This window comes from Ceratocystis lukuohia (genome assembly GCF_044167205.1).
Source record: "Ceratocystis lukuohia strain C4212 chromosome Unknown Supercontig1_pilon, whole genome shotgun sequence".
Taxonomy (NCBI): Eukaryota; Fungi; Ascomycota; class Sordariomycetes; order Microascales; family Ceratocystidaceae; genus Ceratocystis; species Ceratocystis lukuohia.
The window spans coordinates 2,100,326-2,116,668 of record NW_027263520.1 but is presented as its reverse complement, the minus strand read 5'-3'; the positions used below and the strand labels follow the sequence as shown (position 1 = coordinate 2,116,668).

The 16,343-nt window shown below is 50.0% G+C and overlaps 2 protein-coding genes across 2 annotated transcripts; one reads left to right on the top strand and one right to left on the bottom strand.

Moving 5' to 3' along the window:
• Window positions 1-3,244: 3,244 nt before the first annotated feature.
• On the bottom strand, window positions 3,245-7,820 carry HOO65_010536 (uncharacterized protein; the record flags this gene model as incomplete). Its single annotated transcript, XM_071005270.1, has 2 exons — window positions 3,245-6,238; window positions 6,294-7,820. 2 exons carry the CDS (start codon window positions 7,818-7,820, stop codon window positions 3,245-3,247), a joined length of 4,521 nt encoding a protein of 1,506 aa, XP_070862358.1.
• A 1,409-nt stretch (window positions 7,821-9,229) lies between these two features.
• Window positions 9,230-14,950, top strand: HOO65_010535 (Septation initiation network scaffold protein cdc11; the record flags this gene model as incomplete). Its single annotated transcript, XM_070999743.1, has 1 exon — window positions 9,230-14,950. The coding sequence occupies one exon, from the start codon at window positions 9,230-9,232 to the stop codon at window positions 14,948-14,950; it is 5,721 nt and encodes a 1,906-aa protein (XP_070862357.1).
• Window positions 14,951-16,343: the final 1,393 nt, after the last annotated feature.

Sequence of the window (16,343 nt, the reverse complement as noted above, 5' to 3'; positions counted from 1 at the left end):
CGACGTCATCAAAATGTACACAGCTCAGGGATATCGGCCACACACACTTCTCTAAAAAAAGCAGCGCGTCATAGCATTGTGTCCTATACAACAAATCCCGCCTCCTGGGAATCTTCGTATTGACGAAACAGCGCCAGATGGGCCTCACTTTGTCGGCCCTTTGGCCGCGTCGGTTTTTCTTCTTTTATTGGGCAACTTATTGCTTTCATTTCGGATATTGTCTCAGAATCTCCAACAAGGCGAAATAGCAGGTAATTTGACTTGTACAGTTCAAGTCTTGGTTGCTGCTCATAGCTTCTCAGCACGAGGTCTAAATGTCCTTCTGCCTTTGTATGTTTGCATCTGTGGTCCTTTACCCCATGATGCGATTGTTCTTGCATTCTTCCATCCTCAGACCTCTCAATACTGGCTGTCTTCTGACCAAATGTCCGAGGGTAGACAAAAAGACAGGGCCGTGATCTTTCTCCAAGTCTGCCCTGTGTGACCAGCACAGATCATCACTACACCCAATTAGTGACCTGTTAGGTCCTTTTTCTTCTTTAGAAAAGGCACCCGGGCTGCTCATCTAACTAGCCACCCAGTCAGCCTGGGAAGAGTGTGAATTTAGGAATGGGAAAGTTGTTGCTAGGATGAAGAAAACGCTTCCAAGACAATGAATGGGGAATTCCCGACTCCATTTGCTCTATATGTTCCAGCATTCCTATGGAGACGGATAAGCTAGCTTCCCCTCCCAGAGGGCATTTGTTTGCCTCTGAAGAATGCGTGTCTCTCGTTTGATATTCTGAATCAAGATGTTTCCAGAACAAGGGCAAAAGATTGTGGCGCTGATTATCGTTTATTTGACTCCCTTGCCCCTTGTTCTGCGACGCTGGCGGACTAGCTGACCAACCTGTATCTCTACCACGTCCCCATCATCAATGCTGCTGTTCTCCTCACAGCTGGCACAACTAGACGCCAAATTCGTCCGGGAGGATCCGCTGGCTTGGAGATAACAACAGCCAATGTCCGGCTTGGGCCTGTGAGCGAGCCTGCCAGGCCAGGCCCATCGCCATAGTTGCGTTACTTTGATGCCTACCTGCTTATCAAGGCAATACAAGAAGCTATGTGTCGTTTCGTCCCCTTGGCTAGATATATGGCATATATGTAAGTGGGTAGGTGTAGCCAACATTGCACACCCAACCAGCGCCTTATCATCATCAATGCATTCGATGCAACTGTCCTTTTTGAGCGCCAATAAGTCTCATTGGATTTCACCTCAGCGTGCATCTGCACTGCCAATTGCCACTGTACCAAGCCCAATTTGTCTGACTTGCTTCCCGCAAGCAAAAAATGCGCAGAAACATGTAAAGCCAACCTACGCGTAGACACAGAAGACAGGCTCCTCTTTCCCTGTACCCTCTCCCTAAGATCCCGGGCTGGGCTGGTAGCCTGAGCTCCGCTGTGTTCTACTTCCGTATCTTGTGCTTGGCCCTGGCCTTGGCTATCTAGCTAGCCCTAGGCCCTTTAGGAAAGTTCCCATTGGTGATGAGGCTTGTATCGTGTCTTGCTATTATTGCCTCTCGCATGCAAATCACTCCTAGCTCTAGAAGAGAAGAAGACAAAACGAGTAGAAGGGCTCCTCCTCAACTCCTGCTCTCCTTCAGCTGTAGCTGAGGCAAAGTCCGCCCCCTCCTCAGCCGAATCCAGATCAACAGATCAACAAAGCGCCTTTGCATGCTGTTTGTTGTCTTATTCCTGTCTCGTTTCTCTCATCTCTTTTCTTGTCGTCTCTCATCTCTTGTTGGTTGATAGCCACGACATGATACAAAAAGCACCGGGCGAATCAGAAGCCTGTTCAGCAGCGCATGTTAGCTAAAGTTGTGCCTCTGCACGTGCACCCTTCTTTGGCTATTCTTTAGTCTTTGTTTGTATTTTTTTTGTCTTACACTCTGTTTTTTTTTCTTCGGGGTTCCCCTCGTAGGCATGGTCTATCTTTTTTTTTTCTCCATGGCCTAGATTTTGAAACACGTTTTTTTATCTGGGACTGATCAAAGACTTGTGTTTTGTTACATCGTGATAAGTTGGTAGTGTTCTACATTACTACCGATTCAACCCGCTATAAATTTTAAGCCGAGAAGTAAAGCTAAGCCAAACAACTGGGATACGGGGGGTTGTGGGTCAAAATACAGCGAGCTAAACAGTGCAATACAGTGGTCTATCCCCTAAAATGCACCAGTACAGCCCTACCTTTTCCTTCCTCTTGCATCTACAATGACGTCTTTCCAGCGGGCTAGAATACCAACTCGTTTGTGCGCCCTTCTGAGTAAAGCCGCTTCTGCCTCCATGCGACCCATCCTCTACTGCGTAAAGGGAGCAGAAAAGGAGAAAAGTCTGTTCATTGGAAATTTGTTCTTTTGTCTTGTTTGCTTATTTTCCTCTGGCTTCTTTTGCTGTCCCTCTGCTTAGGCCACCCAACGGCCTCTGTATACCTCTTTTTGTTCTTCGATTCTTTGGCTCGCTCCTTGGCTGGAGGGCGCCCCTCTCCATCAACAAATTGTGTTTTCCTTTTTCGCCGTAATTTCTCATCGCAGGCTTGCTGTCCTGCTAGTAGAGTGAAAGGTCATCAAAGTGTCAGCAGAGAACCTGCAGGCCTGCGGTAGGCTGTGTGCTACTGGCTGTTGCTGGCTACTGCTGCGTGATTGGGCCTATACGTGACAACTTCATGGAAAGATAAGAGAAACAGAGCGCAGATTGGGCCAAGCGGGAGAGGGGGAGAAGAGAGGCGGGCAGAAGTGGAGAGAGATGGCATAGGATAAAGCCCCCTCCTAAACCTTACCCTGATTTGTCCCGTCCAAGTCATCTCAATCTGGAGGAACATTGATTTCACCCACATACGAACTAACAGGCGGACGGACAAACATGCACAAGACGGTGCTGCTGCTATAGCAAAGATGTGATATTGATTCAGTGCTATGGTCTAAGTCTACAAGGACTCTGTATCAGATAACATGATGCGCCGTAACGTGATCAGTAAGTTGTTCCACGAGATAATAGGCCTCGCAAGGTTATATGTGTATACAGAGAAAAGGGAAATCCGAAATCTATCAACAAATCACACGCCGAGGCGCCGGCCCAGAGGGTATAGCAAAGTAGAGCACTTCTAAAATGCAAGAGTGAAGCGAGGAGTAAACAAAAAACAAATCCGTGGCAGAAGCAGTTGGGAGTGCCATCTTAGTAAACGAGGGTAGAGGGACCCCGCCAAACATCAGGCAGCTAGCTGAGCCTGCTTTTTTATTTCATCATCGACAGAGAATGGCATGCCTAAGAAGTCCTCGAGGTTGTCCATTACATAGTCAACATCGTCTTCATCAGGCTCAGCTTCAGCCATAAACGAGTCTTCGAGGTCGTCCGGCATCGAGAAGGCAGAGAGCGGCGTTTTATCCGAGACACTTCGTTTCTCTGTCGAGTCTGCGACAGTCTCATCCTGTTCTTTAACATCATTGCTTTGGGCCTCGGCATTGGACCTGAAGATCTCCGAGTAGCTCTCTGTGTCTGCTTGAGACCCAGGAATGACGTCGTTCTCTGCCAGCAGAAATGTCAGCGCCATAGCATCTACCGGCTGCGACGCTGGGACTCGTTGAGATGCAGACGGGAGCAAGCGGTCGCCAGGAGATTTTCGTCTCTTGACGGCATCCAAATGCTTGGCCAGCAAGGCTGGTGTCGGCTCTCCATCATCTTCAGTGTCGCCTACCACGGTCTGAGGTGGCGGCGATGCTTGTCTTTTGCGACAGCGGCCAGTAGCAACGGTAAATATCGCGGTGGACCCTAGCGATGGTGACCACGTGACTCGTTTCCGTGACCGACGAAGTATTTGCGCTGGAGTTTGCGACGCGGTGTGTCGGTTCTTGAGAATTCCTCCAGACGAGTAGGCCATTGCAGAGCGGTCGGAACGTGGTGTCGGCGTCATGAAGCTAGCAAAGCTTCGGCATACAAAGTCGTCACCGGGCTGCACGGTTGCTGCGTCTGATGAGCGTGCACTAGGCAAAAGATCCATAATATGTGCTCGGCGGGCAAACGGCGACGCCGTACGCGACGGAGGCCTGCTTCCATTCCGTAACGTTGCTGGTCGTGTGTTACGGCGAGAGCTTGTGTGAATGGATGTTGGCGAGGCGGACGAGTCTGGGCCGCCTTCTGGCTGGGTTGCAGAAGCCGATGAAAAGTGCCATCGGGGCGGTGTTGCGGAGGCCGGGTTTGTGTCTTGCATAGTCCAGGGGTTTTTTTCTAGAGGGGTGGGGGTCGAGTAGTCGGTGGGGAGTTGTGAGGGGCCGGGGATTTGCGGGACGAGGCTGTCCTTCTGAGATCCAAAGCCTAAGTTGACAGATGACGGCTCATCCATCCACGGGCTAGTCAACTCAACTCCTTCATGGCGGTATCTTTGTTTTCCCTCACTAGCTGCAGCAATAGTCGTAGCTGAGACATGGGTGTCGAGAATCCTGGTCCGAGCGGTGGTGGCTGGTGTCTCAGGGGGCACAAAAGAAGACGAAGCGGACGTGGCGCCTACGTGCAGGGAGGATGGAGGCAAACGGCCATCTGTGGCGTCTTGAGGAAGCGGCACCATAGTGCGGGCCTGTGATCGGGATTTCAATTGTGAGTGGGCCTTGCGTGAGTGTTGAAGAATCAACATATGCGCATTTGTACCTGGCGAATCCGGGAAATCGTAGACGTTTGATTCGTCAGCTTCTTTCAAGGCAATTCGCTTGCTAAGGGTGGATGGCGATAGAATAGTATCCGGGGTTGAGCGAGACGGTGAGTGGGTTTTGGGGGGACGAGGAGGGGGTGTTGAAGGCTCAGGTGTGACAGCAGCTGTATCGTATACGGTATCGATATTGGTAATATTAGGGGAAATAGTCGAGATAGCAACCAAGGCAGTGGCGTGTCCGTTCAGTGGCCCAGATTGCGAACAAGTAGAAGTTGTTGCGGCAGAGTTTAGTTGGGGCTGTTGAAGACAGTTGGCAAGCGACGGAGATCCCGTATCATCCTTGGTGGTCAATTCTAACTGGCAACTTGGTGGGATTTCGGCAGATGGGCAGGGCTTTGTCTCTGTTTCCGGAGTTTTGTTGCAGAAATCTGTAAAGTGTTTAGGAGTAGCAGCAATGGCAGAGGCGCTGGTTCTAGTGGCAGCAATGGACGTATTTTTTTCTTGGGGTGTTTGAGAAACCTCTGGCGGGCTAGTTATCGTAACCTCGACGTTGATAGGCGATTTTTGAAGTGTCGAAAGGCCCACCTCCGAAATGACGTCATCGCAGGCTAGCGACACTTTGTGTGTAGGCAAGTCATCGTCATTGGTCTGATCCGTACCAAGATTATGAGACCGCAGCAAATGTTCTGCATAGCGTACTTCTCTTTTTATAAAATCAACTTTGGGGGTAGTTTTTGTCTCGGCAAGAATAGTATCTTCTATAACAGAGTCCTCTGTGACTTCTATGTCGGGCTCATGAGTGTTGAAGATATCCTGTTGAGATGCAGCTACTTCAATGTTGTCGGGCGCTTCTTCATTACTGGTATTTGCGATTACTTTGCATTTGACTGATGCAAAGCTTCCTCGTTTCACTCGCTTTCTTAGGGGTGATGGCCGTGGACTTGACCGGATAGCTATTTGGCTGGACCACGTCGTCTTCTCATCCTGGATAGGAGTGGCTTGGCCTTTATCACTTTGCGGCCAGGAATACATCGGAAAAGAGAGGCTCGACGGCTTTGCTTCATGTAAACCACTCAGGATTTCCTCAGGGTGAGGTGTGCTGGGTTTGTGCCGTGATTGACGGTCTTGAGGAACTGGACAGTGCATAGATAAATCACGGGGCTCTTTACTTGGTGATATTCCCAGAAGTGACGATGATGCATTCCGAATCAGCAGCTGTCCAGAACCTGCTGATCTCTTTCGCTTACGCTGTGGTCTACGGAGAGGAATACTCATAGAAGGCTCGGCCAGAGGAGAACTTATGACTACATCGCTCGTGTCTGCCATCCCCTCGAGGTCTATTGTGACATCTTCTATTGGCTCTTCCAAGACTGGAGTGTTTGAGCTTTTGAGGCTTGTTGTTCGCTCTACAGCAGAAGTATGATGTATAATATCTGGTGTAGCCCTGTGTTCACAGTCAACTCTTTCAGTAGTTGAGCAACCGAGGTTATCAACATTTGGCGAAAGTCTTGGGGATTTCAACATGGCCGTTTCGTCTCCTTGACCGAGTTCATGCTCGTCCTAAAAATGTTAGAAGCTTAGTGCTGCTGAAGCGTAGGGAGGAACAACGACTCACTTCAGCATTGATTTCTGATGGTATCGGGTATTGGGCAATAATATGCGAAAATTGCGCAGCATCTCCCACCGTTTCATGACTGCTGTCTGATATAGACTCCTCTTTTATCCAAGTTTGGGAGCTTGAGGGCATTATAGTTGTGTTTTCGCCAATTCGCAGTTCTATAGCGTCGACATCAATGACCACCATCTCATGTGGTTCTAAGGGCTCTTGCAAGCCATGGCTAGGTAAAGTATCAGACAGCAGCGTATCTACTTGAGAAATGGGTGCTGCTTCTAGGCTATTGGAAGGCCTTATGACTGGCAGCTGCGAGTTTTGACGCGAATGGTGCACTTCATTCTTTAATTGAGTCGAAGGAGAATATTCGGTGTCTTCGTCACTAGGTGTAAGCGAGTCATCTTTTGAGACTTGAAGCGATTGTTTGTCGGCGCTGAATCGAGCATGTAAAATACTAGTAGCAGTAGGACTAGTCTTTTTGTTTTTCCGTCGGCTCCTTCTACATGAAGCAACGCTACTATCCCGTTGCGTATTCGACTCCTCGCTTTCCTGGGACACAGCCAGAGGACTTGACATGTCAGTTTCATCTGTCCTAGGCGTGACATGTGATGAACCTAAACTGCCATTCGACAGCTCCAACCCTCTACCACTAAGACTCCCTTTCTCGAGTATATCCGGTATGCCACAACTTCCTTTTCTCGTATAAGAGCGGCCGCGTCGTCGCGATGAGATCCCTATATGACCCGATGTCTGGCTATGGCTGTCGCGTGATTGTAGAGCATGGACTACGTGTTTCCGCGATGTCTTCGCTTTGGACGTATTCATATCACCGGTAGCTAGCTCGTCGTCGCTACTATCGCTTTGTGTCTGTAATGAGCGCTGGAAGTTTGAGGGTGATTTTACAGCTCGAATTCCAGGCGATCGACCAGTCCTAACTACAGAAGAACTCCCCCTGTGTATAAGTAGAGCAGGAGAGCCGTGTCTATCAGGTGAAGATGCTAATTCATCTTCAAGTAGGGCATCGGCAGTATTAAATCTCTTCGAAGGGGTCATTGGTAAGCGACGGATTGTTTGTGGAGTGCGGGCATGCCAAAGTAGATGTGTGGAGGGAGAGCCCTCCCTACCATGGCGCCTATGGCCTCCTCGTCTGTTAGATGAGGCGGAGCGACAAGTAGCAGTTTCGAGGCTCAGTATGTCTTCGTCATTGTTCGAATACCGATTCGTCTGCGACGCATATGTAGATGATTGCTGTTCCCGCAAGGACTTTGTTGAAGGATCATCTGCTGTGGGAGTTGTGGATGTGGTAGAGATGCTACATGATACGCCATTAGATTTCGCTTTGGAAGAAGCTCGGGAGTCCCAAGGGTTTTGGAAAGGAGGCGTCAGGGATGCCGCATATATGAAGGGGATCTCGTCATCATGGATAGCGGCTTGGATACTTTGAAGCCGGCGCTGGCGGGACTGCTCCGAATACTGCAGTTGCCTAGGCTGTGTTTGAGGGGCTTTGAGTGGAAGCAACGGACGCTTCATTGTCTCAGGGTCTCAAAGAGAAGCTGACGTTTGCAGGATTTTGACGAGCTTTGGGAGGAGTCAACATAAGGCATAGAGGGGGTTAGTAGAATGAAACTGGTCAACAAGGTAGCAAACAACAGTAAGGCTTGTTCTGCGAGCAAGACAGGTGGTACATGGCCCAGGTGCAACAATGACAGAAAGGAGGGAGTGACAACGTCGAAGTTGACGATGGCAGGTCAAGGAACAGCTATAACTTAGGGTTAGCGTTTATAGGGCAACAATTTCTGATGCGGCGGGTTGCCAAGTGTCTGAGTCCATACAATAATCGCAGAGTACCCGAATGGGAATGCACATATTGAGATAAATTCTTCTGCCCACCAAGTCAACAAATAAAAGGCCGTTGCTGTGATTGCATATTTTTATAACCTGTTGTTATTATTGCTGACTATCCCCTGTAGGAGCTTAGGCAGGGTTCTGAGAAGTTCCACATTTATCTTGATGAGACATGGATGGCGATAGAGCGCGTTAAGTGCTTTTTTGATAGAGAGGTGAGCCTTTAGTCAAGTGAAAGTGTGCGCCTATAACTCATAGCACAAGTGGTAGTGACATGGCAACTAGCTTTAAGACAATAGCATTGACATCGTGTAGCATCATCATGATAAAAAGATCGATGCTCTTTCAACCACCATTCATCACCGTTGTGTCCCTTGCATTTGTAGCCTTCAGCTTATTTTAATCTCAAACAATAGGGTTATCAAGGGTTAGAACACACATGCACAAATTGCTAGCTAGCAACTGTTTTGGTGACGATATGAGTGTGAGACCTGCAGGGGTTTGTTTACTTTGACTAGGCTTTAGCCAATCATAGACCGTGAACGCGCGAGAAAAAAAACATCCTCAAAGCTTTTGCCTGTACCATGCCGAGCGCTAGAATGCTGTGACACTACAAACATGGCCAAAGCCGTGCAAACACCAACAAGAGCGTCTGCATTTTACGGCAATTTTATCTTTTGCTACAGTAGAATTTCTGCATTGGAATTTTTATTTCTTCCTCCCGTTTTTTTCTTCGTTTATTGATTCATCGCATCATATCACATTGTCCGCTTGGCTGCTACTTATGTTGTCTTCTGCTCTATATTGCTTAGCTCCTTGCGACCTTTATCCTTCTTCTTTTAGCCTCTTTTCTGCTTGTGCTGTCGCATGTCCTAATCGATAGGCATACGGCAGACAACTGCGTCCATCTGGCCTGCCAGCGTCTCATAAGTCATCTTAGCAACATCCTTCCCGTCCTTCTCGCCCTCCCTCGAAGGCGTCATTGGTTGTATCAACTTATCTCTTCATACTTCATACTTCGCTTCAACATCTATCTTCTCCATCTGGCAGTTTTACTACTCTTTGCTTCTCTTGCTATTTCTAACTCCCGCACAATGGCCGCACACGCGTGGCTAGACTCGCTATCTGAGGACTGGCCCTCCCAGCCTCCATCCGAGCCCTCCCCTCTTCCCAAGGACCACTCCGACCTGCCGCTGCCCGAAAACACGAGACCATCTGCATCCAAGTCCCCATCGCCAGATCGCATACCGGCAATATGGGGAGGAGCCTCGAAGATGAAGTTATCTGGCGCCGTCTCTCCGCTCAACGAAAGAACAGGAAACAATGCAAACATTCCAGAATCAACTCGCTATAACGCCGGAAGCCATAACAACACGCAAAACATGCGCACAACTTCAATGGGTACCATTGCGTCAAATGCCAACTCGGTCATCCACAACACCGTTCATATCTCTGATGCGCAAGGCGTAAACGGCTACACCCCAGAATGGAAGCGTCGCTTGCTCCAGGGCGAGCTAGGCTACGGTGAACAGAGAGACCTCTTCCATTCTGCTGCCGCCGAAGGTCTTGAGAACATTTTCAAGCCTCCGCTGTCGCCTCCTGGCCCATCCCGTCCGGCTAATGGCGTGACATCTGGTATTGATTCCATACGTCCGTCTATAGAGTACGACGAGCCCCCGCCTCAGGAGTGCCAAGACTCTGAGCAAAATAACACAACACTCCCATCCAGCCCTCCCGTCTATCATATACGGCGACCAGCAGTTAGCAAAGAGTTTGAAGATTCTCTTGCCTCCGATTTTCTCGTCCACAGTCCCAGCCCGAGCCCTCGCAAGCTTCCGACTTTCCGCACCAACGATGATTCCCAAAGCTTCAGTGCCGATAGAAGCTTGCAATGGCCGCTCAAGAGCCTCCACGATAACCTTAATGCGAATCTTGCTGCGCACACTGACGATACTCGTAAGCCGAGCAATCTCAGCGTCATGCGCAACGAGACCTTCAGTCCCATCATTGTATCGCCTACTAAAAACAAGGACGGCCAGCTGGAACTTGAGTTTGCTGCTCTTGGGCCGCCTGCCATGGACTTCCGGCAGAGACTCGAGTCTCTCCGCCTTAGCAGACCCGAATTTGGCCACAAAATACTAGCTTCTAATGTCTTCGAATCTTTCCGCGCTGATACTTCAATCAACTCTTCAGAACAGCTTCTGCGCAATGCGGCTTTGGTCAACACCCAAAGAGGCGGGGCATCTGGGGAAATCTCCATCGGAGACCGCTTTTTAAGCCCCGGCTTGGGCATGGAGTCCTCGGAAATGCTGCCGGAAGAGTCGCTTCAGGCCAGCACACCAAAGAACTTTTCCTCGGTGCGCATAGATTCGCGGCCCGATATTCGCACTGCTGAAGCAGCCCATCAGCCACCACAGGCCCAGTCAGTTATCATGGAGGATGACGGCGAGGACAACCAGGCCCCACAACGTAGTCCACTGAAACTATTTGGCCCCTACGATACCTACACTAACCAGTTTCTGGTACGGCGCATAAGTCAGTTTGAAAACGAAATGTCAAGCTCCGTACGAGAACCATCGCCAGAGACTCGTGACGGGAAGCGCAAACTAGAGAGTGAGGATGATGAAATCGACGGGGGCAAGTCCCGGAAGCTGCACAATTTCGGGCATGGCGATCTTGAAGGTTTTACCTTTGATGAGTCGAGTGCCTCCCCCGCGAGGACCCCCGAACACGAGTCTCTGAGGCATAGAATGGGGCTGTCTCATGCTCCTGCTGAAGAATTGCTCATCCCCCGTGCTCGCACACGTGGTCACACTAGAGGACGCTCTATAACTACAGACAGGTCTAACAGTAACAATAATCATCCATTATCCCACCCGCTGCAGCTAACGCCACGTAGGGATGGAAGCCTTGAGGGAAAACGCCAAAGAACTTCACCTTCCAAAGATCCTACTCCTAAACGACGACGAACCCTTCACAAGTCTGATGTTGCTTATGGGGTCGATGACTTCCCCCACCAGGTTCAATCCACACACTTGCTCACGCAATCTTCTGATCCACATGACGATGGCGAGAGCCATATGCGCAGCGCGCGAGATCAGAACGACCCCCCAGAGCGCCAAGAACATAACTGGTTGAACTCGCCCCCCCGATCACGATCACGAACCCCTTCGCCTCTCTACGACTACCCAGAGGCCCCCGATTCGCCTGAATTTTCCGTTTCTCCGTCTCCAGCAGCCACTCCGTTCAGAGCAACAAGCATGCAGCCAAACCCCCTATCCGATCGTAAGCCATCAATGAAGACGCAGGACTTTCTTGATGAAGCTGGTAAAATCATGGCTATGATTCGTAATCAGGTCCGTCCATCATCTACGCTGGATCCGGTTAGTGAGAGCGTGACGGAACAGGGCGAGGAGGTTGAAGATGAGGACAGCTACCAGTCCTCCACTAAGGAGCCCTTTGATCGGCCGCCCAGTCGTGAAAATGCGATTCCTGTATCACGACTCACCATGCACCAGATGGACCCCGAAATTGCGAACAAATTGCGCAAGTATCAGGAGCTAGGCGACATGAATGACGTGATATCCTACTCTGTGCGATCAGTCAGTGAGGCGCACGTAGTCATCAAGGAGACACAGGAGTTACAGCAGAAATTAGAAGAGCAACATCGACGAACCGACGAGAGGAAACAGCAAGCAGCTGAAATCGCTAATGGAGGATTTTCTGGCCTCAGCTTGGCCGACTTACCTCGTGATGCCGAGTTTAGTGACCCGCCTAACATTCAGATCACACGTAACCCGGACATTCCAGGCAATGCGCCAGACCAGAACCAGCGGCCTGATGACTTTCCCTCACAAGGATCACGTGTGTCATTATCCAACACCACATCTTCGCGGGCTTCTGACTCTAAGAAGACTATTGCACCGGAAAGCGTGTCGCATTTGATTCCCGATCTGGTTGGGAATATGTTCCTTGACCGTGAGAAAAAGGCCTGGGTCAGGCGCAAGGAGTCCCAGCCAAAGCTGTCTGTACACCCACCTGAACTGCCTAAGAATGGTGCTGGAGGACAGCGTCAACGATCTGGCACCCATGCACCTCTTGAAGTTCGTATTCCGTCACCCTCTGGTTTAGTCCCTACTGCAAGCGTGCTCAACTGCGACGATAGCAGCGAGGGCGATCCATTTGCCAGCATTCCTGACCTCTCTGTCGATCTCACCAAAGAGATGAATAACCTGAAGTTGGGGCCTGGCAAGCAGGCTGATGAGCAGGCTAAGCGCTTCGTGGAAGTAAACTCATCACCGTCCAAGACACCTCCAGGCTCTAAGGGAACTAAAGGCTACGTCACGTTCTCACCAGATACTGCAATTGGCGAGAACATATCACCGCGTGCCTTTGATGAGTTTGCCAAGTTGGGCAGCCGGTCACCAAGTGAATCTTTGAGCCCCGAAAAACAGCAGAAGCGGATCTTAGTACACGGGAAGGGCCTGCCACAGGCCACTGTTACCCAACAACCCGCGACTAAAAATCGCAACAAGATACTTTCAGAGCAACCTTCTTGTGGCTCTTCCACTGCGCCTGCGCCCGCATCTGCACCCACATCCAAACCCGAAACTCCCAATCCTCCTCTTACTCAATTGACCAAGAAGCGGAATGCTATCTCCTTCTCTTCTCCAATCGCGTCTGTCATACGCGATGTCTCTACTGGCAGCGAAGAATCCCGCTGGGATCTTCCCTCTGCCCCTCAAATACTCTCTGCTGACCCTGACACTTCGACAGCCAACACTCCTGGCTCCCCCACCAAGTCGGCTCTCAAGCCGTCGCTTCGTAAGGGGATAGCTAATCCTAGTCTTAAGCCCCTTCCCTCCAAGTCTCCTGTTACCCGCCTTGCTTTCGTTCCGCGTCCCGTCTCTCGTATTGACGAGCGTGAAGAGGACGATGGCGATGGCCATAGCCCAGAAAATAGTGTTTCTGGTAACTATGACGAGTCAAGACAGTTGACAATCCTAGAGAATAGCGTTGTTGAACATCCGCTTTCTGCCGAGAAGAAGGCTAACACGAGCCTAAGCTTTGTGCTGACGACTCCGACGAACCGCGGTATACAGTACTACAACTATGGGACCGATAGTGCAACTATTGCGCGCAATGTGGGCAGGCTGTCACTCAGCCCGCTGTCGGAGTTCACTATGCACGCTGATGAGTCGTATGCTCTGGAAGTCAGCTACGTAGTTGGCGACCGACATTTGCAGACGGGTGATGGTTCCAAACGTGTCATGTCCATCACCGTCCGTGACCTTGTCGAGCGTTTAACGGAAGCGGAGCCTTCAGCAACGTTCTGGGATGACCTGGAGGATCTGGATCTCCATGAGAATCGCCTTAGCAGCTTACATATGCTGGATGAGTTCTGTGGGCAGTTGGTTAAGCTTGATGCATCAACCAATTCCCTCACACACCTGGATGGAGTGCCCTCTAGTTTGCGTCAACTAAAGGTGACACACAACAGCATTACAGAGATGGCATCCTGGGATCACCTGATGAATCTTCAGTATCTGGACTTGTCTAACAATGACCTTAAGAGTCTGTCGGCTCTTAGAAACCTAGTTCATCTACGTAGTATCCGTGTGGATAACAACCAGCTAACTAGTCTCGATGGCCTTGGCCATCATGATGGTCTGCTGAGCATTCGCGCTCGTGGGAACAACATTGAAGAGCTAGACTTTGCGGACTGTATGTTCAGGCGTCTTAGTGAGTTGGATGTGTCCAATAACAAGATTTTTAGCGTCTCGAACATAGAGGCCCTGCCCGTTCTTGCGGTGCTCAAACTTCGGAACAACAATCTTTCAGAGTTCTATGTGTCCTCCAAGATGCCGTCATTACGAGTCCTGGAGTTGGGTAACAATGAGCTCATATCATTAGACTTGCGCCATCTGGGGAGTCTACGCGTCTTACATGCAGACCGGAACCGAATCACCGAATTGAGCCATGCGTACCACTCCCGTCACCTGGACAGTCTCTCATTGCGCGAGCAGCATGGCGATGCGCCTTTGAACTTGTCATTCTTGGCCCATGCCTATGAGGTTCGCAAGCTGTTCCTGTCCGGTAATTCCATTGAGATCTTTAACCCTCCCGTTGACTTCCTCAATCTCCAGCTTTTGGAGCTAGCAAACTGCGGTCTACGCGAGTTGCCGCGCGACCTAGGCCAGTGCATGCCGAATTTGCGCACCGTAAACGTCAACTTTAATGCCCTGGAAGACCTCTCGCCATTAATGTTCATCCCACGTGTCAAGCGGCTGCTAGCAGCTGGCAATCTGCTCTCAGATGCGACAGCCATCACCCGCCTTCTGACCGAGTTCCCACATATTTCACGTCTAGATCTACGCGGAAATCCCATGACGCTTGGCTTTTACCCGCCAGCAATGCAGGTACTTTCACTCTCGCGCGGAGAGACGCCAGACCCGTTCTCGCTACCAGACGTTGATGTGGAGCGTGACCGTGCCTTTTCGACACGGCTGGACCGCGTGACCAAGATGCGTCGTAGACTGTACCACATGGTCCTGGTTGGCTGCTGCGGGCGCCTTAAGATCTTGGATGGCTTGGAGTTCAAGCGTAGCGAGATCCTAGGTCGTGATGTCTTGTCTGAAGAGATAGTCAAAGAGGGTATGGTTCCCGGCGAGCTGGTGAAGTGGAGTTTGGAGGAGCAGGGGGAGGAAGGAGAAAATGATAGGAGGGGGAAGATGCTGAAGATTGAGGGAGCGGCTAGACCATCACAGTTAACAGCGGTGGCGCCGAGGAAGGAAGAGAAGAAAGAAAGGAGGTAAGAAGACGACAGGTCAAAAAATATTGTCTTGTCTGTTGTCTCAGGCTGGTAGACTGTTATTGTACTATAGTTGCTTTTGTTCCTCTTTGTTGTATTGCTTTTTGCCGCGGGTTTCTCTATCTTGGTTTGTTTTTGGGAGGCATCATCTTGCCAGGCGTTTTCGGTAGCATTTGGGAACTCACTACAAAACAGGAGAGGCTATACGTATACTACATGGCGATGCTGCTTTACTTGTATTTATTGCACCTGCGGTTTGGGGGAAGCAACGGCGATGGGCGTTCTTTTTCACTGGAATATTGGCTACAGAAAACTTTTATAAATTGACAGCTACGAGGCTGCTAAAATATGTAGAGAGGCTATAGTGCTCCCTTGTGATGGTAATTCCTTAGGGTTCAATGTGAGCTTGCATATTGGGACAAAAGGCTAAGGCCGCAACATTGCTGATACTTGGGCATGATCTTATGCGCGAAGGTGTTCTAAGTTACGATGATTATGAATGTCTTTCTTTAGCTTTCTTTGCTGTTATTATTATACCTGGAACAAAGTATGCTACAGCTGTACTGATGGACCTTGGATGGCACACACCGTTTCTTGTGACAGGCGTGACTGAGTTGGACGGAAGAATGCAAGAGGGAAGCTGGGACGTATGGGTAAGATATGGATATAGTATATATCCCAAATAATACTGCATAGCGGGTGTGATAGCTCCCTTTTTTCTAACTACGCAGTCCTGCTTCTGCAAGAACTCAAGCGGCCAAATCATCGGCTTTGCAAGATAGCAGGCAATAGGGCATCTCATCACCCCCTCTGGCTATTTGCAGAGGTTATTATTTCCATTATTCCTCAAAAATCATAGCACGGAATAGAGACAAAGCCCCACTGAGACTCGGACTTTGGGCTCCTGGTGTCCCTTTCCTCACAACGGCAGCTGTGTTCTGATCTGACCAGAGAGACTCGTTAGCGACTTGGCAAGATGTTGAAGGGTTGAAGGTCGCCAGCACTGCCCCAAACAAGCCCGGACACTGATTGCACTGCGTGCGGGTAGAGTGAATTGTATGCTGAGGGTTTCAAGGGCCCGTGTCAAGCATCTGTGTCTGTATCCGTGTCCGTCTACAAGTAGGCATGGTCAGTGCTTATAGACTTGCAGAAGCGTATGCGTAAATATTTTAGGCTAGAGATGTAGAAGAGGAGAAAGTGCAGGACTAACTTGGAGGAAACCAATATGCCTGGTTGACCAAGAAGGTGGGTGGTGGTGTTCTAGACTCAAGTCACGTGTACACGCCGTAGATGTTAGAGAGCACCCAGATAGCCGCTAGTGCACACCCATCCATCGTCATGCCAGTCCCCTTTCCCCGTCGATCAATGAATGATCTGAGGCAACTGCATTGCATTAC